The sequence below is a fragment of the Paramormyrops kingsleyae genome, chromosome 7 (assembly GCF_048594095.1).
Source record: "Paramormyrops kingsleyae isolate MSU_618 chromosome 7, PKINGS_0.4, whole genome shotgun sequence".
Lineage (NCBI taxonomy): Eukaryota > Metazoa > Chordata > Actinopteri > Osteoglossiformes > Mormyridae > Paramormyrops > Paramormyrops kingsleyae.
This window is the reverse complement of record NC_132803.1, coordinates 30,046,896-30,071,943: the sequence shown is the minus strand read 5'-3', so window position 1 is coordinate 30,071,943 and position 25,048 is coordinate 30,046,896. Positions and strand designations below refer to the sequence as shown.

Genomic DNA, 25,048 nt, shown 5'->3' with positions numbered 1-25,048 from the left:
TATATTTCTCTTAATTTCATTCTATTTTTTGGATGTGGGTGCATAAAAGGCCTTGGGGTATGAGGGCTGGAAACAAGATGTCTCTGTGGATCAACAGACACGCAAAAGTATCCAAATCTATCTTCATATTTAGTTACTTTCTTATGTTCGGAGGAGACTCTGTGCAGACTTGGCTTGGCATTGCCGGCTAATGCAACATCCAATCATCCGTGAGATCTCAAATGCACCTAAAAATGTTTATAATATAAAATAAATACTTTGTAAATTGTAAAATATTCAAGCTCTCTGGATATATGGTATTGAATACAGATCAATAAGTAGAGGTTTTACTGCAATTACAAAATGTTGTCATTTAGATAGAAGATTGCAGTAGTGACAAACTAAATGATACTGACATTGTAACAAAAAAATCTGAACATAAAAATAACAGGAAAACTAGATGCACTTCTATCAAACGTCCCTGTTGAATGTAGTGGCCATGTGTGTTTCTGTAAACGAATGTTTGGTGAGGGGCCTGCTAATCTACAGGGCAACAGCCTTGTTGTTGCTGATCATGTTGATCCCACTCCTCTCTGTGCCAATGCTGTCCAGTTGGACTCTTGAATAGTCTATAACCCACAGATGCCAATGCAAGTGGCCCCTCCAAACAAGACATCCTAAGATCCCAAGATAATCTTTTACGGGCAACTTGAAAAGCACTGAATGATGAAATATCCTAATTCACAGATAACTTCTTCATCAGCTTACCGGGACTTCCAATATTTTATCACTTGCAATACTCTACCTGTAATGAGCTTGATTCTGATGCAAAAAAAAAAAAACGCTCGCATTAGATATTCGACAAACCTTTCACGTACTTATTGAAACTATTAAATTATGAAGCATTTTGGATTCTTTCTCAGCAGAATATAGTAGTGCTGTAGTTCTCGAGACCGGTCTTGGTCTCGCGACCAGTCTTGAGACCAATTTTTTGTGGTCTCGTTCTTGTCTTGGTCTCGACTCGATTTGGTCTCGGTCTTGTCTTGGTCTAGCCCCTGTTGGTCTCGGTCTTGTCTTGGTCTCGGACATAGCGGTCTCGATGGGATGGTGAAAAAAAGAGAAAACAGCACATCCTCACAGAACAGTATCATTATTCATTACGCGCCTCAATTCAAATGCAACCAGTCAGATGCATCTACTTTAAAAACATTACATTGTATACATTTTCTCAATGGACACAGTGCTTCACAGTCCACACACTTCATACACATCGCATGATAGCGAAGTCGGCAAAGAAATGTTCCAAAACGTCACCACGCGTCACCATGTCACATGGTACAAAATCCTCGCGAGAGCAAGACGATTTGAGACAGACCGTGCAGCACAAACTGGAGCCACAACTTTGCCCTTATTGGCTGAAGATTTTAGTCACACGTATGACGTTTGTATCCCAGGAAGTTCCAATGCGTTATCTGCTATTTCTCCCGAAAAGCACATAAAGCAGTGAGAACTGGTTTCAGTTCATTTACTAGTAAAATAAAGTTTAAATAAATGACATAAATGCTCTAACAGTACATGTAAGTTAGTGGTTTATTTATTGTTAGTTACTGTAATGTTGTGCTGCTTTATTTGTTTAATCGTCAGACATACCCATCAGAAAGACATACCTATCGGACATACCTATCAGAAAGATATACCTATCAGAAAGACATACCGATCAGAAAGACATACCAATGAGACATGCCTATCAGAAAGACATGCCTACTAAACATAACTATCAGAAAGACATACCAATCAGAAAGATACCCATCAGACATGCCCATCAGAAAGACATGCCTATCAGAAAGACATGCCCATCAGAAAGACATACCCATGAAGACATACCAATCAGACATACCCATCAGACAAACCCATCAGACATGCCCATCAGAAAGACATACTGACCAGACATACCGATCAGAAAGACATACCTATCAGAAAGACATACCAATCAGAAAGACATACCCATCAGACATAACTATCAGAAAGACATACCGATCAGAAAGACATACCTATCAGACATACCTATCAGAAAGACATACCGAACAGACATGCTGATCAGAAAGACCCATGCTGATCAATAAATACCCATGAGACATGCCCATCAGAAAGACATACCGATCAGACATATCCATCAGACATACCCATCAGAAAGACATACCAATCAGACATACGTATCAGAAAGACATACCGATCAGACATGCCGATCAGAAAGACATACCCATCAGAAAGACATACCAATCAGACATACCTATCAGAAAGACATACCGATCAGACATGCCGATCAGAAAGACATACCGATCAGACATATCCATCAGACATACCGATCAGAAAGACATACCTATCAGAAAGACGTACCTATCAGAAAGACATACCGATGAGACATACCCATCAGACATACCTATCAGAAAGACATACCCATGAGACATGCCCATCAGAAAGACATGCCCATCAGAAAGACATACCCATGAGACATGCCCATCAGAAAGACATACCTATCAGACATACCCATCAGAAAGACATACCTATCAGACATACCTATCAGAAAGACATACCGATCGTCCAATCTGTGAAGAAGGCATGCAGGTGATATTTGTATAGATTTATCTACACCCTTCTGGCAGTGCTGCCATTGCAGTCAGGTCTCACAGACTACGAGGAGTAGAAGTTGTCCGACTTGGCTGCAGTCAGTTTATACTCCACCCCTGCAGCCGCCGACAGATCACGCTCCATGTTGCGTCAGCTGCAGTCGAACGCACCCATTGCTTCTTTAAGGGAGGATGGGCAAAATTACAACGTCGTCGGTGATTGGCTGTTGTGCTGGCGTTCAGTAAGCCTCTGCTCGATAGGCCATCGAGTTTTCTGTCTCAGTGCATTCTCTAAAACGGAGCAAATTTGGTTGATCGAGTTTTATAGTCTGTGTGTATCATCGTGATCGTCCTTATTTTTTATCGATAAAAAATCGAGATCGTTTTATCTCCCAGCACTAATAGCATAGTTATAATTCAATTAAACTAGGTATTTCACATTCATTAGAAAGCACGGTCTTGGAGGTGCAAGTCAATCTGGAGGCTCATTCTCTTCAATTCAAAGCAGAGGATCATCACATAGCCGTATTCATAGCTAACCCGAGGCCTCTCTCCCTGGTACTTAATATGAATATCTTTCTGGTACATCCCATCTCTTTCCCTTGACGAGGTCTGATAAAATGGTTATAGGAGAGGATTGCTGAGAATATTATTTTCCATCAGGCCTCGTAACTATGACAAATCTGGGAGATTTTAAATGAGAGACATATGGACATATGGACAATATAATTGAAAAGATAACATGAATTTGATTTAACGAGTAATGACACTTTACAGCAATGCCTTTTTTCTCTACAGTTGATCTGAGTAATGTGATGTCGATTCTAGCCCTAGTCTGTTTTCGGTCTTGGTCTTGACCAGTCTTGATCTTGGTCTCGCCTTAGTGTGTCTTGGTCTTGGACTTGGTCTTGGTACCCTCAAGTCTCGGCAGTGTCTTGGTCTTGATACCCTCCGGTCTCGGCAATGTCTTGGTCTCGGTTTAGGCGGTCTTGACTACAACACTAGAATATAGACACATGTGAAAGGTATTTCACAGCTAGAATATCAAGTCTGGGAGGGTTCCAGAGTCTTTAACTATTTTGCATAAATTGACCAGAAATTGGTGAGCAGTTTAATGTGTTGAATGAGCTATCCTCCCAACAACAGCCTTTCACCAGATGTAGAGGGATACATGTTTCCACATGTGGGATATGGGAAAAGTTAAAAACGCTCTGGCACTTTAATATTTAATCATTATCTCTTGTTCACTGTCCCTACGCTATTATTCAAGAATCAGCGCAAATGTCAATAGTCCAAATGGAAATGCTTATCGATTTCCAAATTAACGAGCACAGTCAACTGGAGCAGTGAAAACCCCACGCGAAAATGAAATTAGCAGCCATTATGGACTTGTCAAATTAAGGATCTCTGATGTACTGAAAACAATCAAGTTCATTTGTCGCATGAAAAGAAAATGACGTTCTTGCATGCTTATACTGTTGTGGTTGTCACTCATATTCCCATCAATTGTAGTCTGGCTTACATCCAGTACTTCTTTTCAGTAGAAGCGAGTGACGCTAATGACTGCATTATAGGCAATTTAAAAGTGTTGACTGGAAAGGAAAAAAACTGTTTGGACTTTATTTTCCCCAGTATTTGTAATTCACCTTTGCAATTCACTTGATACACAAATGCATGTAATATAAACGTGACATATATTTCCATATTCCCTACATGCTTTTTATAGATATGCAAGTCTCATTAATTTGATAACTGGCATTGCTTCTTGCGTGAAATACACAAACAAACATTTAAACATAAAAGGAACACAGATTTATACAACCATAATATTTAAGTCAGTTACTTTAAGTCTGCTTAGTCGAGACTCGAGAGGTGTGAGTGGCATTTAACTTTTCTTCTTCCGCTCTATGTCCCGCCTATTTGCCCCGGGTCACGTGAATTTCGGAAGCGCTCTATGGACGCACAGGTATCGCTCTCGCGGTGTTTCCGCGAGTTTTTATGCGCGCGTGATCGGTTTCCGGTTCCTGGGGTCGGCGCGTGTTGTTTCTCTCGATCTGCTCGCTGCTGCGAGGCTTCCCCCCTCCCCTCCGCGGTGTGCTGCCGAGAGCTGCTGTAGGGATGATGACGATGGCGGAGCTGGTGCAGGGACAGGCCTCGGTGGCTCAGCCTGGGATGAAAGCAGACGGGTTCGCCGACGCCTTGCACAGAGCCCGACAGGTAACGCGAACACGGGAAGGGATTCCCGTTGAATTCCGATGAGACTTAAGCGACCTAGGCCCTTGTGAAGGAAGAGGGGGGGGACTACTTTTAACCAGCACCCCCCCCCCTCCCTCGCCGAAAACACTCGACACACATGCACAAGGTTCAGATTTAATATCGCATGGCAGTGCGGGGAGACACAGGAGCCGCGTGCCAAAAAAAATCACAGTTGTTATAATGTTACTGCGCTTAATGCTGAACTCGAACTTTCAGATCGCCGAAGTGGATCAACTTTCGCGGACCGGAGCCCGAGCAACAAACGGCAACCTGTTGTTATTTAAGCCCCAGAAGTTGTGAGCGCTGCCTGTAGCTTCGCTCCGTGTAGCCGGCGGGGTAGCCACATATCTGAGCTGTCTCGCAAAACAGTTTAAATCTGTCCTGCCTGCCACTCCAGCTTGTTTGCCACCGTATAATCTCCACTCGCTCCTCTCACGGCGTTTCAAATAAATTAAAAAACGGATCTGAAATCCTACTTAACAGGGCGTCACATTTGGAGAACAAGCTGCTTTAATGCACGGCAGCGTGTTTGTTTTTCGTTTAGTTAAATATAAAAACAGCCGCTCAAAGCTGTCGGGAAGTCTTTGAGAGTTTGGATGATATAGGGAGGGGGGGTTCTGGGCCGGCACGGCCCGGGCTTAAATCCTCCCTCAATCCGGGCTTTGAGCTCAGTTTTAACACCTCGAAGTGGCTTCTAATTTTGCAGCACCCTCACACATTTGGTTGTTATATTTTAACTGCAGCGTGTCCAGCATTTGCCTGCGACCCACGCTTCGCTTATGGGAACGTCCGGGCAGAGGCCGGCCCGGCGCCAGTCTCCGGAGCCCGATTGCGAGATTGCTCTCACATGGCCGCATAATTCGTCGCTGGCAAAATGGCAAACGGCGGTCTTTCTCCAAAATGGCAGTGTGATATCTCCCCCGACCCCCCATCCTAATTTCCTAACCTTGTCAAGGAAGGGAAGTTTTCCTGAATTCCACTCCCCATCCCCCCCACCCCCGGAATCTCATCTACAAAGTAAAGGGGCCGACAGGCTGTTGCCCTACCTCGTAAATTCGCCATCAAAACAGCTCTGATTTCTTTTCTTTCCTCGTAAACCACCGATGAAGATCATGCAGTCTGCAATTTGGAGCGAACAACCTAAATGTTTGATTCACGTGCCGTTCCGTGTTTTGTAAATTTCCGAAATGGATTTTTTTTTGGGGGGGGGGGTGGTTGATACGGTTTGTTCATATTTTATTTTAGACGGCAGCACACTATAAACCAGCTGTTTGCGTTAAAATTTAAAACATGGTTCACGTGCCAAGGGTAAGTTTGTGGATGCTGTCAGACTGCTGCCAAACTATATAAAGCGTTAATCCGATCGTTACTGACTCGATGGCATTAAGATGTCATCTCTGAATGTTTTGTTTCCAAAGCTGTTGCAACATGTAGGAAGGAGGATTTAGATACTGTTGCTTACATCAGATACTGTGTTGGCTGCATGACAATGCCATGTGTGTCCATGCTGCCAAACAGGAGTCCATATGTGGGCAGGGGAAATGCTGCTTATATACAGCGTTTGCTATTCCTGTGGATTTTGTCGCTGGAGAGGGTGTGATTTTAAATATTCTCCTCAGCCATTGCCTATTGTAGGCACAGACACAAGTTTTCTGTCTGTATTGGCACCCTGCAGTCTGGGTTTGGTAAAACAGGCCAGCTTTAGACTGCTTGGCTTGCTTTAAACCGCATGGACTGACATTTCCAGTAGAACTGGTTTTCACCGTACTCGATTTACATCTTATCGAAGTCACGCTGAAATTCTGATGCACATACGTGAGCCTTGATTGTTTACGTGTCTGACCAAGCGTCTGGTGATTGCCCTCTCCTCCCTTTAGGTAATTTGTAGGGGCTATAGCATTCTCTGTCACATTTCTCCATTCTTTTCATTGTTGTGATTTAAGGGGAGGGGGGGGGGGGCAAAACAAGCTCAGGCTGTCAGTCTAACATACTGTTTTGGTACAAGGCCAGGCAGATTATATTGCCACAGAAAAGGGGTGTGAATCCAGACATGTGCCACAAACCAGTTATTTCAACATACTGTAGTACATGTTGCCCCCTGAAGCAGATATTTTTCTCCCTTAGCTAACAATATGACGGAAGTGTATGTTGAGGGATAAATCTGTATTAAAGATTTCTGCAGTGAAACTTTTAAATTTTTGATATGGTAATTCTCACGCTCCAGCCTTCCGAACAGCACTCAATTGAGCTAATTATTGCCCAAATCAGGCTAACTTAACCCACTCTTAGCAGTGATTATAAGAGGCTTCCAGAGTTGAGATCATCTGCATGGATCCCCCCTCAGGTCAACTACTGCCTTTAGCAGTTAGGGTAATAGAGGAAGCTAGCTGTTCGGATTACCTAAACCAAGCAGTTGTAATGTGCCTGTACAATTTACACTCATTTCAGGGTTAAACGTTGAAGTTGATCCTCGTCGTGATAGTGCTGCTGGATATGGCACTGTAAATCAGTGCGCTCATTGGACTCAACCCCCCTGTGGCATGGTTTTCGGTAACATTCCCCTGTGTCGTTTTTAAAGCGAGTTTGGTCCCTCTGTGTATGAGGCATTTCCCCTGCCATTTTCTCTGGTATTTATTGGTTTACTTAATGCTGAGCTTGGCCACTCCTCTCCCCTGTTTGCGTTGGTTCTTTCAGACAAGAGGACAAGGTTAAACGTTCCCTTTTTGTCAGCGTCGTGGAGGGAGGGCACTTGATGTGGGATTACTGCAGTGGTCAGTGTATGACTGGGCATGCATGCTTATAAATGTCATATTCAAGGTTCTGAGGACAACTGTGCTCTGACCATGATGCAGCTTTTTTTTCTGGGTGATTTTTAATAACTGTCCTCTTTCCTGTTGCCTGGTACTAATGTTTTTATTATGGTCATAAAACCCATGTGTTGAGCTGGAAATGTTTGGGTTTTTTTTTTTTAAATAATGAATTTCCTCAAGGTTGCACTTAGTCTCATTTTGAGTCACTACCTTCATGATGTGCTGAAGAAGTTCAGTAATCATGACGTTTCTCATTGGTGCGTAAATACTTGCAGAAAAGTTCAGGCTTCTCCATATAAGTGTAGGTGGAATTGTACACGGTTTCCTTGTAATACAGCACTGCTGTGAGCATATGGCATAGTTTTCCGCTTGTCAGGTATGGTACCAGTGTACCAATGACATGTTAAAGCATCTCTGACCTTCTTTATGTTTAGTCTTACTGCAGCTGATGGGTTTGCCTCCCTCTTCCTGTTTTGCGGGGGTTACCTTGTGCCACCTGGTTGTTTTGGAGGATTCCTGCCTGCTCGCGTTCATCTCTCCCCTCTTCATTTTGATTTATCGACACTCGTGCATTGTCGGCATTCCATTTGTGCATTCTCAAGGAAGGAGGTTTTGCTCCAGGGAAGAGGAGGAGCTCCCTCCTCCTCCATCCCAATTGTGCCCCCCACACCCCCCTCCTCATGTGCCACTTCTATCCTGCATTTCCATACAGAGATAAGATCCCAACTGATGAGCCCCTTTCCAGCATTTTTCGTTATTCGCATGCCTGGAACGCTGAAGTAAACTCGCCTCCGGGTGCCGGAAGCCTCTTGTTGGTTGCCTTGTGTTTTTAATACTTCAGAATAGTTCTTTGTAACCAAAGGGAGCTTTCAATAGCCTGTAATTTTCTGTAACGGTATACTTCAAAATGGAATGGGGCAAAAGGGTTGTTTTTTTTTGTGTTTGTCGGTGGTTTGGGGGGGGGGTGGCTTGGGTGAGCTTGTTTGTTCTGTGCAGGTTTACTGGATTATCAGCCTTCAGAAAAAGTGAGTAACTTTTCTTCAGCCGTTGCGTGACTGTTATGGAAGAGAGATAGGTTAGGGTTAGGGTTAGCCAGGCTTTGTGCTCGTTTCCTGTGCTAATTTTTATTTGCATGCATTCCTTATCAGTGTGTCAAGTCGTAATTGAGGAGCAGTATCCGCAAATGGGTATTAACGTCAAAATGGGGTTGCTGTAGCACCAATTCAGGGGAACCCACAAGTATCTGCAAGTCAACAAAATCCCTGAAGATCCCCGTCCTTCTCCCCTCCAGCAGGCAGACAGAACCTGTGTGTGTGGAGTTCTGGATACCAGCAATCTGTATCTTTCTGGACTTTCATTTTTTTTCCTGTACTCCTCTAGATTGCCGCGAAAATGGGAGGTGACCAGATGACCCACTTGAACAACTCGTCACCAGTCGTAGATCCTTCCCTCTATGGCTATGGGGGACAGAAGCGAACCTTGGAGGAGGGAGGTAAGTCACTTCGTTTTTGAGATATTTAAAATAGTGGGACTGGTAAAATGAGTCAAAACAGCCACTGGGTTATATGTTTAAATCCCACCCCAAGCTTTTTGCGTAGTTTTTCTGTCCTTGCTGTGCCTGTGTTGTCATCTTGGATACTCCAGTGTCTACGTTCATTCTTGCTGTTTTTTTTTTTTTTTTTTGAGAGTTGGGTCTTTGTGTGCACGCACTTGTGCCCTGTTTTATACTGTGTGGGACTGGTGCTGTACTGCCATGTTACTGGGAATGGTTTCCTTTTTATTTTCTCAGGATTGTGCCAAGTGGTCTTTGGCCCATGATTGTCACTGTAATTGTCAGGATTTGCTGGAGGATTGAGTCTGAGTGTCTGGACCAGAGCCAGTAGCTTCCTCCTGTCTTTCGCTTTGCCTGTCCGGGACAGTGTGTTCCTTTTTATTATGCTGCTAGGGTTAACTTGGGGGCAAATTTTTATGGATATCATGATTCCATGCAAAGTCTTGATCGACAGTCTCATTTGAGTTGAGCTCTGGTCAGACTGTTAGCTGTCAGACCATATTCTTATAACATGAATTTAACTTCTAGCTACAGGTGGGACTCTGGAGATATCCTCATCAGGGTACTTAAGAATTATCTTAGTATTTTTTAAAATGTATTAATTATGGATATTCTTCCATTTGGCACCTCCTTGGTAATCGTATAATTGTTCTGGTTGAACAAGTGCAGTGGTGTTGAATTTATTTTTTAAACTGCTATTAAGCAATAGAGATGATCGCTGTTAAGAGTCGATGGGTTGTGTTGGGCACAGGCTTAAAAATGACTCTGCTGTTTGGTTTGAGTACAAATTGCTCCAGCTCTTGGGGTCAGGCAATGGTCCTTTAGGCTCCAAAAGAACTGCGTTGTCACAGGGGCAGAAGAAATGAACATACAAAAGGGAGGTTGGCCCTGTTCCTTTGCTGTGCTGTGTAGAATGAGTGGTCCTTCTGCTGTAATGCATGAGCTGCGTGCCGTTCCTCTGCTAGGGGCACTTGGCTGGTCCTCTAGTGTTTGTCTGTCTGAAACCATTCCAGCAGCCTTGAGTGGGACTGAGTCAGTCAATAATATTCCACGTGTGTTGCAATTATTTTTAATAAGACGCATTGAGGGCATTGGAGCATATTGTGATCTTTTAGATAAGATTAGCAGCAGGGCTTAGATGTCGACTGGTTTATTGGTGTATTAGCCAGTTGCATAATCCAGCTTTGACTGCGATCACTTCTTGGTTTTCATGCCGCTGATAATATTCAGGCACCTTTGTAGCAAAGCCCTTCACTAATGGCTAATGAATTTGTGCACATTAAATCGCTGCTGCTCAAGTGAGTTGTCTGCCAAAAAAAGTGCATTTTAATATTGGCTTGTTGAGCTCCCGGAAGTTCAACTAACTGGTAACTTATCAAATGTTTGTAGAACTGTTAAATGGTCTATGAAGGCCGTTCAGTCTTTGGAAAAATCATTAATTGTGGAATATAGCTGTTTTTGAGTTCTGCCTCCTGTAAGTAGGAGTTGAGATTGAAGACACTTGTTTGCTTTATGGACTTGTAATCTGTCACTTGGTATTTTTCTTTTTCTCTGGCAAGTTTTTGAGTTTCAAAATGTTTGACAAAGTCAGTGAAAATCTCTTAATTTTTCAGCCTCCTTGCTGAATCGGATCAACAGGCCCGCATTTAAAGCTGGACCAGGGAGGTCTTGCAGAACAGACTTCAAGGAAATGCTGTGATGTGCAATCAGATTTGGCATATGACTTGGACTGTTGCCTGTTATGTGATGTTATATAAAGGGCTAATCATCTTCCTTAGATGGGCTAAATTCGTTGCTGGCATTGATATCTAAAACGGTCAAGGTGGCTTTATTTCTGTGCTCCCTGCATAGTACTTTGGGTGCTATTTGGCTTGCATGTTCTTGCTCTGGAGAAATAAACTGGTGCAACACCATGAGTTATCAATCCCAGTGAGGTGCAGACTAATTGGACTTGGGGAGAGTAGGAATACATCATGGAGGCCCTGTGGTTTTAGATGAGGGCAGAGAACAAGGTCTTTGCACATTGTCCTTGGCCTGGACTAGAGGTTATGTAAGAAATTATGGGCATACATGCCTTGTGTTCAGACGTGAATCTCTCTGAATTTGTCCTTAACATCTGGGGCTGTAACCCGTTAAGGACTAACCTGAATGCCAGGCTGGTAGTGACTTTTAAGTAGGGCTGCAAGATATCGAATCACGCTCACATAGCGCAAGCTCAATAATCAGGTCTTTAGATGATGAGCGTAGACATTTGTCCTGACACCGGCTTTTTGGTAGTACACGAACGTCTACTTGCGCCCACAATTTGGATTGGTAGAATTCATCCTCTAGGGTGACATGCTCAGGATACTCGATGTCTTATCTGCCGACCATATGTATTTTTGGCACCGTAAGCATGAGCCATTATGAACAGTAATGTTGTCTATATGCTGCTTTGTCTGTATGTATATGTTGGCCTGTTGGCTAACAATGCTTCCTCCATTATATGCTCTACAGTGGGAGGCCAACTGGGTGCAATGGTACATCAAAGGTGAGCTTCGCTTGTTTATGTTCTTACTGGGGGTCTATATTCATTCATCAAATACTGTATGCATTCACACAAACCGAGTACAGTACTACTCAGACCCGTCAATAAACTGAAATAAGACGGCTGAGTTGCCAGCCATTCTTGCCGTATTTTCTGTAATGTCCGAATGCTGCTACTCATCAATACGTTGTATGATTCCTGGGTTTGGGTTTGACCTGTGATGGTTCTTTCCCCCCTGTTAGGGCTATTATGACAGAGGACTTCAAAGTGCCTGATAAGATGGTTGGATTCAGTAAGTATGTGGTGGTTTTACTACATTAAAATGCTGTGGTTTGGGTATTCAGTGTTTTTTTTTTTTTTTTTAAACTGGCTGTGGTTCTCCAGTAAGCTCAAGGGGAAGTCTGCTCTTTAATGTAGAGGGCAGGTAGGCAGTGTTAAGTTCACACTGCTAGATGCTCTCCACCCTGCTCAGATCTGGAGATTGAGCTGTTGGCTTTGTTAAGCATCTTACTGCCATCTCATCATTGGTTCAGGGTAGGTTGATCTAGCAGCTTTGGTGGAGCTAGTCAGAGTTTTGTGGTGCACTGTTAGGGTAGATGTCCCACAGCCATTGCTTAGGCCTTGTTGAGTAGACCTTCCCTAAGCTGCTATTAGGTTTTCACTCATCTATTTCATGCTGTTCCTGCAGTTATTGGCCGTGGAGGAGAGCAGATCACACGGATTCAGCTGGAATCTGGCTGCAAGATTCAGATTGCAGCCGGTAAAATATGCCATCTGCTGTCCTGCACCCCGGCCTGATCCCTTGATTTTATTCTGGTGCATTTTCACATTTTGTCTTGCTGGTGGTGCAGACCTTGTCCTAATGTGTCATTCGCTGTGTCCGTCCTGACAGACAGTGGCGGTATGATGGACCGCCCCTGCACGCTGACGGGAAGCCCCGAGAACATTGAGTAAGTACACTGGTGACACACTTGGGCCTGAGCAGAGCCTGCGAATGAGCAAATGCACCGCGATCTCAGATAATCTCAAAGCACTACACAGATATACAGATGGTATCAGCTTCCTTCTTTAAAGCAGTAGATGGAACCGTTCACAGACTTGCTTTGTCAGCCTTTCTCCTTCCACTGGTGCCAGTTTCAGTCTTAAAAATGGCTTTTTGGCTGGACATCCAGGGTTTCGTTCCTTTTTGAGGGTAAATTTAAAGTTCAGCTGCGCTGATTGTAAAGCCTCGTTTTAAAGCCATGCCTTCACGTGCTTCAGTCATCAGCATCTTTAACCAGCTCTCCCCCCCACCCCACAATTGCCCACCAGACATGCAAAGCGGCTGTTGGGCCAGATTGTGGAGCGCTGCCGGAACGGACCCGGCTTCCACAGTGAGCTGGAGGGCACCAGTGCCGTCCAGGAGATCCTCATACCAGCCAGCAAAGTGGGCCTGGTCATCGGGAAGGGAGGGGACACCATCAAGCACCTCCAGGTTAATGGCCACTCTTTGTGTAAACATCCAGGCGCCAATGGATAACCTGTGTGTTGGAGCCTGTTGGGGAAGCAAACTGTCCCTAGGCCTGTGGTAGCTCTCCATGGGTGGGGGGGGGGGGGGGGGGGGGCACCTGTCTTGTTTAACCTTGGCACTCCTATTCAAATCCTAGAGCAGTGTTTCTCAAGCCAGTCCTCAGGGACCCCCCCCCCCCCCCCCCCCCAGACTGTCCACGGTTTTGTACCATAAATCAATCGAGAACGAACCAATCAAGAACACCCAATGCCTGATGTGGGTGTTTTGGGGGGCTGGGAGGGAACAAATGTGTGGGGGTCCCCAAGCACTGAGTTGAGGAACACTGCACCAAAGCAAACTGCAGCTTTGAGCTCCACTGCAGCTTCCCTTCAAGTAGTGATAACTGATCATGTGGTAAATTTACGCTAGAGTGAAATGGGGCTATATTCTTCTCGAGGCAACCTTAGTAATCCCCTCACTGCTGTCAAAAGCCAGAGAACGTCTCTCTGCTGTTACGATGGAGTTGTCTGCCTTCCGCTGCTGGATCCTTAAATGCCTTGGGGCAGTAGTGCTCAGCAGGTCCACGCACGGAAAAGAACGCTGCATTTTAGCACTTTCAAGTGGCTTTTAAGAGCTGTATCAAGTTGCGGACCAGCATGCGGTCTCCAATGGGCCAGCGTGTGCGTGTGCCGACGGCGTCCGTCTCCTCGCAGGAGAGAACGGGAGTGAAGATGATCATGATCCAGGACGGTCCCATGCCGACAGGCGCGGACAAGCCGCTGAGAATCACTGGGGATCCTTTCAAAGTGCAGGTGAGTGACATGCCGCCACACAGCCCTCAGTTCAGGAATGGCAACTGACATTAATGCTTATCTGAGGCTGCTAAGCTACACTCTAAGCTTGCATTGATGCAGTCAGAAGCTATAAAGAGCTAATTCATGATAATCCAAGTATTTTGTAATTTGCGACCTAAGGACAGAATGGAGGTATATTCTGGCTTGGCATGCAGTGGGAACAGCAGATGGCCCCTGGCACCTTGCTGCTCTTGAGCACTGACGCGATCTGGGTGCTCAGAAGCAGAGACCTTCGTGTAACAGGACATTGTATCTAAGTGGCTGTTACGGAGATGCAAGTGGGAACTCCGCGTGGAATTAAATCATGGGTTAAGCTGGAAGTTACTTGTCAGCCAAGACTAAAACAAGCTGGAGTTTTAGCCCCAGCTGTGGCTCCCACCTTAACAAATCCATAACCAGAGATGAGGGGCAGTGGAGTTGATGCCTAGTCTTGTTCCCTGTCATGCACAGCAAGCACGAGAGCTGGTGGTGGAGATCATCAAGGACCAGGGGGACTTTCGCAGTGGCAGAGGCGACTTCGGGTCCAGATTGGGTGGAAGCAGCTTGGACGTAAGCTTTCCCTCCTCTTCCTATCATCACGTGTTAGAAAACCTTGCAGAACAGCAAAAATGTCAACCTCCTCTCCGCACACAGGTAGCGGTCCCCAGGTTCGCTGTGGGGATTGTCATCGGGAGGAATGGCGAGATGATCAAGAAGATTCAGAACGATGCAGGAGTCCGGATTCAGTTCAAGCCAGGTGGGCAAGGCAGTGTGCTTTGTGTTTTGACACTCAATTTCCAGTATAACGTCTGTCGTTAACCAGAGCTTCTGGAATTGGACCAGATGGTTGTTGGTTCAGGTTTCAGCAGGGATGTTGACTTTGAAGGAATGGGAGTCTCTCTAAAATGGATGTTCTGTAGACGCTTTTGAAGTCCATCCACAGTATGGTGTTGAATCTCCCTCCCCCCCTTAAACACACAGATGATGGCATCAGCCCTGACAGAGTTGCCCAGGTGATGGGCCAGCCGGAAAGGTGCCAGCATGCAGTCCACCTCATCAATGAGCTCGTCCACACTGCACAGGTAAGGTGGGGGGGGGGAGCCCTTCGTCCAAAATAAGCAGCCAGCACGGACCTCCAGTTTCACAGCTTCGCCCCTCGTATCCAAAATGCCAGAGAAGGTTGTCTCGTTTTCGTACGCTTGAGTCTTCAGGAGAGCCATTACAGTGAGTGTAACAGGATTAGAAGAGCTTTGGCGGCTTCCCGTGGCGTCGCACATCCGTAAGCTCTGCCCGGTTGTCACCCGCCGCTCGCCGGGCGTGCCACGCTTCACCAGCCCGTTATTCACGTCCTGGCACGGCAGCCGCTTAATCTCACTGGAGCAAGACGTGACCCCGTGAGGCAGTCAAATGGCTGGCTTGTTTCAGCCACTGTCCCCTTGGATTTAACAAGTCAGGGATGAGCAGCATCTGAACCTCGCCAAAACGTGGGATTTCAAGGTTCCTCATCCCTCGTCAACAAATGAAAATGCTCAGTCTTGAAATCAGCTGGCGCTTTGTAGTGTTATGATGCAAAAGAGGACTTTTATCGCTCTTCGTAAATGAATGCTTAGACGGCTCTGAAGGAAGTGTCCTTTGTCGGCCCCTGTTTTAAATTGGATTTAATGTTGGGATTCCCAAGACTTCCCAAGGTAAGGTCCTTCAGAGATTAATGCTGCAGTCTGGTTCCTGACCTAAAGTTCTCCTTCAGGTATTTAACCTGCATTATGACAGAATTAAGCTTTGTGCAATAAAAGTACACTTTTGGTTGCAGTGAGCGCCCAAACAGGATTAGGTAACGTTAAACATTAACTGCACCTTTTTATATAATGTCTTTATAATGCATTCATAGAACATGCAGTGCATCTTCGAAATCCATTTACAGAACATTCATAAGCAGCATGTAAATGTACCTTAACATCCGAGCAGCTTTAATATACATTAACGAACATGATTGATTATTAATGTATTACAGCTGTCATGACTTTTCTTTGAAAGTATTATAAATGCAGTGCTTTGACATTAAAGTATACTTGCATGAAGGTGCAGTTCATGTAAAGTGTTGCCCAAGATTAACATACACATGGGAGGAGTGATTCTTTGTAGCTTTCATGTTTGTTTAGTGCTTATTTGGTTCAAATAGTATAGAGTGTAGCTTGCCGGTCTGTTTGTGGTTATACACGCACACACATGCGTACAGTGGAGGTCCTGCTGAACAGGGATCTGACAAGTCTCCATTACCTTGTGTCTAAGCACCGCTTCTTGTTGCTTAGGGACCTGAGCCCCGCCCATATTTTTTTGATATGTAAGCCTTGTCACTTGTGCAGCCTTCCTTGGCTCATTCGCTGATGGGGTGGCTGCTGGGTGGGGTGACTCTGACCCCACCACAGCCCAAGGCACCTGACCCCCTGTCCCTGCTGCTGAGTGGGGAGCTTCTCCGACAGGTACCTCGGCACGTGCAGGACTCTCGGTCGCCACCTTTTGTCCGTGACACGTGTCTTTCTTCCCCTCCACCCCACCCCCCTCCCCAAATGGTTTTGTTTGTCACGTGCTGCCACTCCATGGAGGTGTAGCTCTGCACTGGGAGGGGGGGGCATTCCTGCACCAGACACTTCCTGTCAAGTTATGGGTTCAGCCATTGGTGTGTGTCCTACTGCTTTCAGTTTCGGTTTCACCTCTGTGCTCCTCTTTGGGGGAGGCGGCTTCGGTGTCTCGTGCCCCAGTGACCACAAGCGCGCTTCTTTCGGCAGGAGCGTGATGGCTTTGGCGGGCCGGTGGGCCTCCGGAGCAGAGGTCGAGGCCGCGGCGAGTGGAACATGGCGTCGCCGGGCAGCCTGCAGGAAGTGACATACACAATACCTGCCGACAAGTGTGGCCTAGTGATAGGTAAAGGTAAGTCAGCATAGAAGTACTTTACTTATGTACCTCCCATATTATCGTAATTTAGTACAAGTCAATCGGTAGGCAGTGAGTCCTGAGTCATGAATATTTTCTAATAAATTTCTGAAGCTTTTGTGCCAGAGTGAAACTTTGGGTTTCTTCAGAGAAATATGGAGGCCGATTCTCTCTCACTCGCTCACTCATTCGCATTGTGCAAACGATTGGTGGCGTCGCAGAGGAGAGTCTGGGCCACTCAGCATCCCATCTTGCCGATATAAGCCTGTGGTCGTGGTGCTTCTCGGCAGGACCGGCTCTCTAAGATGATGGGCCTCGTTATTTAGAATGGAGTGCACCTCAGAAGTCCCCCCCCCTCCACCGCTTCCGATGAACGAAGGCTCAGTCCTGTCACATGGAAAAGCTTTTAAACCTTACCTAAGCCTCTCTACCTCCATATGTTTTACTACTTGAGTAATAGTGCTGCTTTCTCCCCCCTCTCTTGTGTCGGGACAGAACTCGACTTCGTTTCTCTGGTGCACTTTTAAAATGAGTAAGGAGCGTCGGATTTAACAGGTGGTCACATAAACGAAGTCAGAGGCGACTCCTAACAGAGGCTGCAAGCAAAAACGAGCAGGGCTGTTCTTTCTGGCCTGAGTCTTTATTGTGTGGTGGTTCTCATGAGCGAACCAGTTGTCACTAACCTCAGAGGTATGCATGGCTGCTGCACCACCTTTCCCAGCCTTGTGCCTGGGTGTGAAATGTCACAGGTGGCGGTGTATAGTCTTCATACCATCGCTGCGTGCGATTTACATTTTAATTACATCATCTGCATGTGTGGTGAAATCCCTTGACCTGGATCTAGGTCACTGCTTGGGATAAATACCGTACCTTCATGGATTGGGACTTCCTGTGGTAATGGACTGGGTTTCAGTTTTCAGGCTAGAGTTCTGATCTCACACCCAGTACTTCTGCTGAATGCTCTTGTACATAAAGTTGTTCCAGGAGAACAGGCGCCCGGAGTTGTCCCTGTCTGATACCGAGTGAATTTCCGTGATCTAATGGGGACGTCACTTCTCCCCTCTGCTCACTGTGCGGCTGAATTGCGACCGGTAGGTGGGGAAACCATCAAGAACATCAACCAGCAGTCTGGAGCCCACGTGGAGCTGCAGAGGAACCCGCCGCCCAACACTGACCCCAACCACCGTATCTTCTCCATCAGGGGCTCCCCACAGCAGATCGGGATGGCTCGGCAGTTGATTGACGAGAAGATTGGGGTAAAGGAGGCGGGCCGGGCGCAGGGTCACGTTCTAAACCTGAGGAATGTTAGCAAGTTAAACTGGTACATATGAGTAGGACTGGGCGATGTCACATTGATGATATATTGCGCCTGTGCAGAAATCACCCAGGCTTCAGGCAACGGGCAAAACATTTGGCTGGATGCCAGCTTTGCAGTACTCTGAACGTTTTACATAATCAGTATAAATTCAGCATATCCTTATGTTTTAATAAACGCATCAGACTTTAAACTGCAAACAGTACAGCCACATCACCGATACCTTTTTACCTTGTTTTTCCACGAAGTCTCCTCTTTTAAAAGATGTCGTGCCTGCTGAGTGGTTCTTTTCCTCATCGCCACTTCAGTGCATCTCGCACTGAAGTATACCAAACCATCGTATACCAATCACGTGGTGTGCTCCGCTAACCAAATTTAATAAAGATACGCCAAGTTTATACAGATCATTTTTTGTGACACCCAAAAGTTAGTATCTCATAGCCATACTGCTAATCCACTTAAATAAATGTCCGCATAGTACCTAAAAGGTGCCGTCCGGCCAAATGTTTTGCCCATCGTCTGAAGCCCTGGTGATTGTTGCACATGCGCGATATAATATTGGTGTGATATCGCCCAGCCCTACTCATGAGTAAGTTGGTGTGCCATCAGTCTCTGTGGCTCAGTACCCATCAGTTGTGACGAAGGCTTTTGATTTAGGACTGGCAGAAACCTTTATATAATTTGATATTAAAAATGGATCAAAGACTACAAGCAGGTTAAGTTTATGACTTGGTTTGCCGATGTAGGTGTACAGGTTGGAGTAACACCCCACACCCAACTCCTTTGTCATTTGAATCTCCTCTTGTGTTCAGGGCACAGGGCTGGGGAGCAGCAGTAGCTTTGGACTTGGCCCTTTCACCCAAGGTCCAGCCACCACTCACCAAAAGTAAGTAGCAGTATTCCCCTTTTTTTTCCCCTGAAGGAATCTATTCTCGTCCCGCTCCCTTTAAAACGTGATGGTGGTGCTCGTCTCACTTGAGTCCCCTCCCTCTTCTTGGCCAGCGGCCCACAGACATTCATGACAGGAGGATGGGGGGCAACGTATCAGACATGGCAGCCGCAGGGGCAACAGGACCCCAGTAAGTATCCTGCTGAGCCGGGGGGGGGGGGGGGTTTGGGATAGATTGGGACAGGGATGAGATGTGGCTGGCTTGAGGCTCCTAGGAATTTTTTTTTAGGTGCTTAGGGGGTGCGCAAAACCACCTTTGTCAACCATCATTGGTTTGACAATAGGGCAACACTGGGAATATCACCTGTAACTCACACATGTAGAGACTGTGTGCAGTGAGCAGCTTTGCTAGTGGGTGATTCAAGGCCTACAGTTTTGTGGGAATTATTTTCAGCAAGACAAGGCAGTGCGAGAAGGCAGTGAATGCAGCCTTCCTCACGCAGACTGTTTACATGCAGTGCACCGTGTCTGCTTGCAGGTCCCAATGGATCTCAGGCTGGACAGATCGACTATTCCAAAGCGTGGGAGCAGTATTACAAAAAGCTTGGTAAGTGCCTTGTGGGCCAGACGCAAACAGCCTTGCCACTGCCTTGGTCTCTAACAGCCATTTTATTGGTCTTAACATTTTCAGTTTAGTGGTCCGTTTGTGGTTCCATATTACCATATCCCAGGTTGCTCTATTCTCAAACCAAATTGTACACTGGTTGCTTTATCTGCAATATTTGGCATGTCTTGGCGTCAACCTCGGTTGTGATGCACCTGAAAGACAACTTCCCAGTGAGTGATTGACAGTGTTGGGGAAGTTACTCGCAAAAGTAAACATTACAGAGAGGTGGAAAGATCTGGTCCAGAAGGTACAAATCCAGACAAACCAGTTGAGTACTCTGCGACTGTGACTCTCTATGCTCAACTGGTTGGTTGAAACAAAACCTTGGTCTGGTTCTGGACCTGAATTTTCCACCTCTGTATGTAATGGGTTACTTTCACGAGTAACTTGCCCAACACTGGTGGTTGATTCCTCTGCCTTCAGATGTCCACTTTAAGCTATTGGTCCGTTTGAGTCTGTCTTCCTCTCCAGCCGGGTATGTGGTCTGTCGTGTGAAGTGGCTACACCGTGTGCCGGTAGCAGCTAATGTAATGAGGAGAGAGGCACCTGGCATTTGTGTGAGCAGTCAGCTTGACTTCTGCCTCTTCCTCCTCCTTCCAGGTCAGCAGAGCCAAGCCCAGACTACAGGCCCCGACTACAGCAAGGCATGGGAGGAGTACTACAAGAAACAGAGTAGGTACACTGTTCTCAGCCCTGGTCCAGTAGGGACTTGGCTCTGAATGGTTTTAAAAATTAAAACCATTTTTCAATTTGAATTTGATGCCTACAACACGCTTCAAAAAAGTGGGGACATAAGCGACAAAAGACTGGAAAAGTTGTGTAATACCAAAACAAAACACATGGTTGAATATCTATTTAGGTTAATTGGCATCAGGTCAGTAAGGGCGCTTTTCCACCGCACCAGGTACCATACTTTCGGTACTTCCATAAAGTACCAAAAGTATGGTGGTACTTTTTGTGTCGGTTTTCCACTGGCGTAAAAACTGGTACCGGCGCCAAATGACATCAGTGACCACCCCTGACTGACATCATCACAAAGCGTGACGCAGTATTTCTTCTGCTGAATTCAAACATGTTATTATGATCCTTCACTTTCCTGTAGTCCTGCTTAAGTTTTTCGATTTTCAAGCGGCATTGTTCGATGTTTCGCGTGTGCCCCATTTCTTCCAAGCGGCTTGCTATTACGGCAAAAAGAGCCCCCCAGAGAGGCAGAGTCACTGCAGTGAAGATGGGGAGACGTTCACCACTCTGTGAAAGACTGCGTGGGCAAATAGTACAACGATTTATTCCTCAACATAATATTGCAAAGAATTTAGAAACATTGTAGCTCAACCTATGCAGGTTCAAACTACTGTGGTACAAGCAAGCTACAACAGTTTTGGGAAAGTATCATACTTCAGATGTTAGTTTAATGATGCATTGTACCATGTTAATTCAGTGTGAATGTCTGTTGTATGGATAACACACCTCTGTTCAGGAAAGCCTGTAAACAGCAGCTGATTTGATGTCCCATTACATCATAGTGCACGCTTTCACGCTGCCAAAACATTTTTTTGGAATCAGAACCTTTTTCCAGAACCAGGGACCATTGTCGTATTTGTACTGCAGGAACTCTGTCCGATTTTTGTAGTTCCTCAGAGGCAGATCCAAAACCCTTTAGTACCTGCTGCAGATGTGGTACTTTTTGTTTAAACATGAACTACTGCGGAGGCACTTGCAGTGATAGCTTGCTGATTGGTTGGCCACAAGCACCGGCCCTGACATGGAAGTTACACGGAATTGCAGGAAAAGAGATGTGACGGAGCAAAAATTGAGCGGATGGAATAATTTTTGTACACCAATTACATTTTAATTCATCAATTAATACGTTTTTTACTTGTGTATTTGGTCACCTACCATTACACTTTTGTAGTAGGTGCTGGCAGTGAAACTTGCCAACATTTATTAGCAGGATAGCATTACATCATTTTTTATTCTTTTTAAATGAAACATCGATCTTCTGTCCAGATTTTAATAAGAATCATGAACATGTCGTGGCTCATAAGTAAAATATTAATAAAAGGCTGTGTCCCATTTTGATTGCAATTTGATTGCCGCCCAGTAACTAACAAATACCTAACAAAACAACTTGCTTATCCTCCTCCATTCTGGTGTGGCTGTGTAGTAACATGTGAAATTGTTTTAAGTTCAACCCACAAACTTTTTGCATCGCCAGTACTTATTTAGCATTAATGTCCCGGTTCCTGTTGTGTGGTGTGAAAGCAACAGATCAGGGGCTTGTAAACCGGGACCAGGTTCCAGAACTCCGGTGTGAAAGCACCTCTTGATCCCTTCAACGGCAGACTGTGAAGTTTGTGTTATTGAAACCGATGAATGCCTCTGATCAAGATGTGAGCCTGTGGTTTACCTTTCTTGTTGGGGTTTGGGGTTGATGCCCTCCGTTGCTGCCATCCGCAGGCCAGGTGACTGGCCCCACCTCCCAGCAGAGCTCGACCCCTGATTACAGCGCTGCCTGGGTTGAATACTACAGACAGCAGGGCGGGTACTATGGGCAAGGTGCACAGCAGGGACTGGCTCCAGGTCTTCAGGTATGACCGTGTGTTGAGCCCTCCCCAAACTGATGGCTCCCCACTCAGCCCTCTGCAATGGGCATTCTTACAGAAGACATTAGTCTATTAGTTGTGTGTATCTGTGGCTGTGTGTCCTTTTCCTTTAATTTGCTGTTCTGACTTTTCTTTCAGGAACATTAGATTGGAGTCCTTTTAGTTGAAGATTTTGGAATCAAGAGGATTAAAAAAACAAAAAAAACCTTTTGTAATGGAGGTTTCTAGATTTGCGATGCCTTGAAGACTTTATTTTTAGTGAGAAACACTAGCTGTAGGATGACTTAAACAATTAAAATATTTCTAAATCAGGAACATTTAATTACTAAATACTTGTGTACATCATTATTTTGAATGGACAATATCTGGGGTCCATTTTGGACTCATTCTTTTTTTTAAATTTCTTTCTTTATTAAAATGGGAAAAAAAACAACCAAAATGTACCCCGGAGTTGTAACATTTCAACAAATCGCAATATAATCTATTTTTTCTAGTTCTGTTGCAATAAAAATCGTGATTATATTGGCTTAGCAGTCTTGAATAGGTCTTGGTTTTTTTTTTTTTGTCATGAAAGAACTGATGTTTTAAGAATGTGTGTAAAATGATTTTTTTGTTTCTTTTACATAACACATTTTAATTCAGTGAAATGAAACTGTGATATTTCGTTACAGGAAATGTATTTTGTTACAAAATACCAGTTGTGTTGACATAGCGGTCAGTTTCTAATTTAATGCGTTTTGTCTGTTGTACTCTGGTTTAAATAAGGTGCAATGTCTCATTTCATTTTTTTTTTTTTTTTTTGAAACAGATGGATTCTAATATTTTGATGGGCGTTTAACTTGTAGTTCTTAGATAATTTTTTTTTTTAAGTATTTGAAAATGTAATGGATAATTTTTTATTACTATGGTCTGATATTGGGAGTGGGAGGGTATTTGGCTATATTGCGAGTTGCCTTTTGCTATCTTGTTAAACTATGTAAGTATGCTCATACTTGACTAAATACTTTATTTAAATGTATAATTAAATCAGAGTTTGTTGGTTTCATAAACTATCCCTATTCTGTTTTCATACTGAAAAATGTTTAAATTGTGAATGTGTAATTTGAAATCTGATGTTGCATCTTGCTATGGCTAAAATGTCTTGGTTTTATGTATGCTCTGTGCTTTGACTATTCAAAACTGCTAGGCCTCTGAAATCTACCTGTGTAATAATTAATAGCTTTTTTATATTCTAAGTATTAAGATCAAAGTTGTCTTATTTCCTACCAGCCAGAATTCCTGGAGCCCCAACCATTACACTGATTCAAAGTTCGATGCTAATAAGTTTTTAAATATTTCTTTCTACCGTGTGATCTAATATATGTATGATTAGTTATGAAATGAATCTAGTATTAACTGCATTACTTAATGAAAAGGGATATTATAATTTCAAAATGTTTAATTTTAGTTTTTTCTCATGTGTACAGATGTGTATTAAAAAGTCAAAAGTAATTTTTTGTTCAAATGATTTTCCCGTCATGTCATCCCCCCCCCCCCCCCCCTTCGCCCCTAGTTGCTTACCTTCCTGGAGCATTTCTTTCTGAAAAATATCTTCTGGTTTCTGGACTTGCCATGAAACGGCAAACGTATAGAATGTGCCACTTTATTTGTTCTGTATACAGAAACTGCATACTTTTAACTTCCGTCTTGTGGTGAAAACGTTTATTTTTCTAATGTTAAGCGGTAAGCTGCACCTCTTGGAATTTCATATCTTCTGTGCACTCTTGAGATTAAATCCTGACGTCGACAATGAAAAATGAACTTGAATGTCGTGTTCAAGATGCTTATTTCCAGAACCTCGATATGGCACGATAGACGGTTACGGTCTAAATACCCATCCACCTTGCCTGTCCCTGCTCTTTCATAGTGGCGTTTCCTTTGACTAGCCAGTATTATTGTACCTTGTGTACGTGTAAAATGCGGTGATCAGTGGGTGGCTGTGCACCAGCCTCTATCCCGTTAACTTCAGATCCGATCAAGTGAGTTTTAAGGCGGTAGGTGGGTGAGAGCACACGTTACTTGTCTACGGTTGGTTTTTCTCATTTAATCCATAATTTTGAAAAATGGTTTTACGCGACCATTCATTGTTTACGATAATGGTTCGTATTAAGTTTCAAACGAATTTGGAGGCAGGTGTGAAACTAATCACTTAAGTTGAGATGTCGGGCGCATTATTACAGTAATTGTGTAAGCAATGTCGTCAAAACGTTTAAAAGAATACATCTGAACACGAACACAATCTGGATTATACATTAGTGTAAAATTACAAAGTGACCCTGACACTGGGCCTTTAATAGACCACTAATTGGGGGGGGGGGGTATACTGACCCTGTACTCGTGTGTGATACGACTGCCTGTCATCTTTGCACTACGTCTTTATGGGGGAGGCACGCCACTTAAAATGCACAATAATGTTACGTTTCTCTTAGCTTGTAAATCATGTAATTTCACGCTTGTTTAAAAACCAAGTAGCGTGAATAAATCAGCTTTTGATCTGCAAAAAAATTCTTGCGGTGCGTGGAAATTAATAT

At 44.6% G+C, this 25,048-nt stretch overlaps 1 protein-coding gene across 2 annotated transcripts; it reads left to right on the top strand.

Annotated features, from left to right (window-relative positions):
* Nucleotides 1–4,604: 4,604 nt before the first annotated feature.
* Nucleotides 4,605–23,969, top strand: fubp3 (far upstream element (FUSE) binding protein 3). 2 transcript variants are annotated; one of them, XM_023811084.2, is made up of 19 exons: nucleotides 4,605–4,823; nucleotides 9,053–9,164; nucleotides 11,721–11,754; nucleotides 11,994–12,043; nucleotides 12,440–12,511; nucleotides 12,644–12,701; nucleotides 13,063–13,225; nucleotides 13,954–14,052; nucleotides 14,545–14,643; nucleotides 14,728–14,830; nucleotides 15,055–15,155; nucleotides 16,860–17,001; nucleotides 18,100–18,260; nucleotides 19,132–19,205; nucleotides 19,322–19,398; nucleotides 19,747–19,815; nucleotides 20,476–20,547; nucleotides 22,333–22,463; nucleotides 22,617–23,969. In XM_023811084.2, exons 1-19 carry the CDS (start codon nucleotides 4,725–4,727, stop codon nucleotides 22,623–22,625), a joined length of 1,725 nt encoding a protein of 574 aa, XP_023666852.1. In that variant the 5' UTR covers nucleotides 4,605–4,724; the 3' UTR covers nucleotides 22,626–23,969. The 2 variants fall into 2 exon arrangements, with proteins under 2 accessions (XP_023666852.1, XP_023666853.1); XM_023811085.2 differs by lacking the exon at nucleotides 19,747–19,815 and having other exon boundaries at nucleotides 4,606–4,823.
* The last annotated feature ends 1,079 nt before the right edge of the window (nucleotides 23,970–25,048 follow it).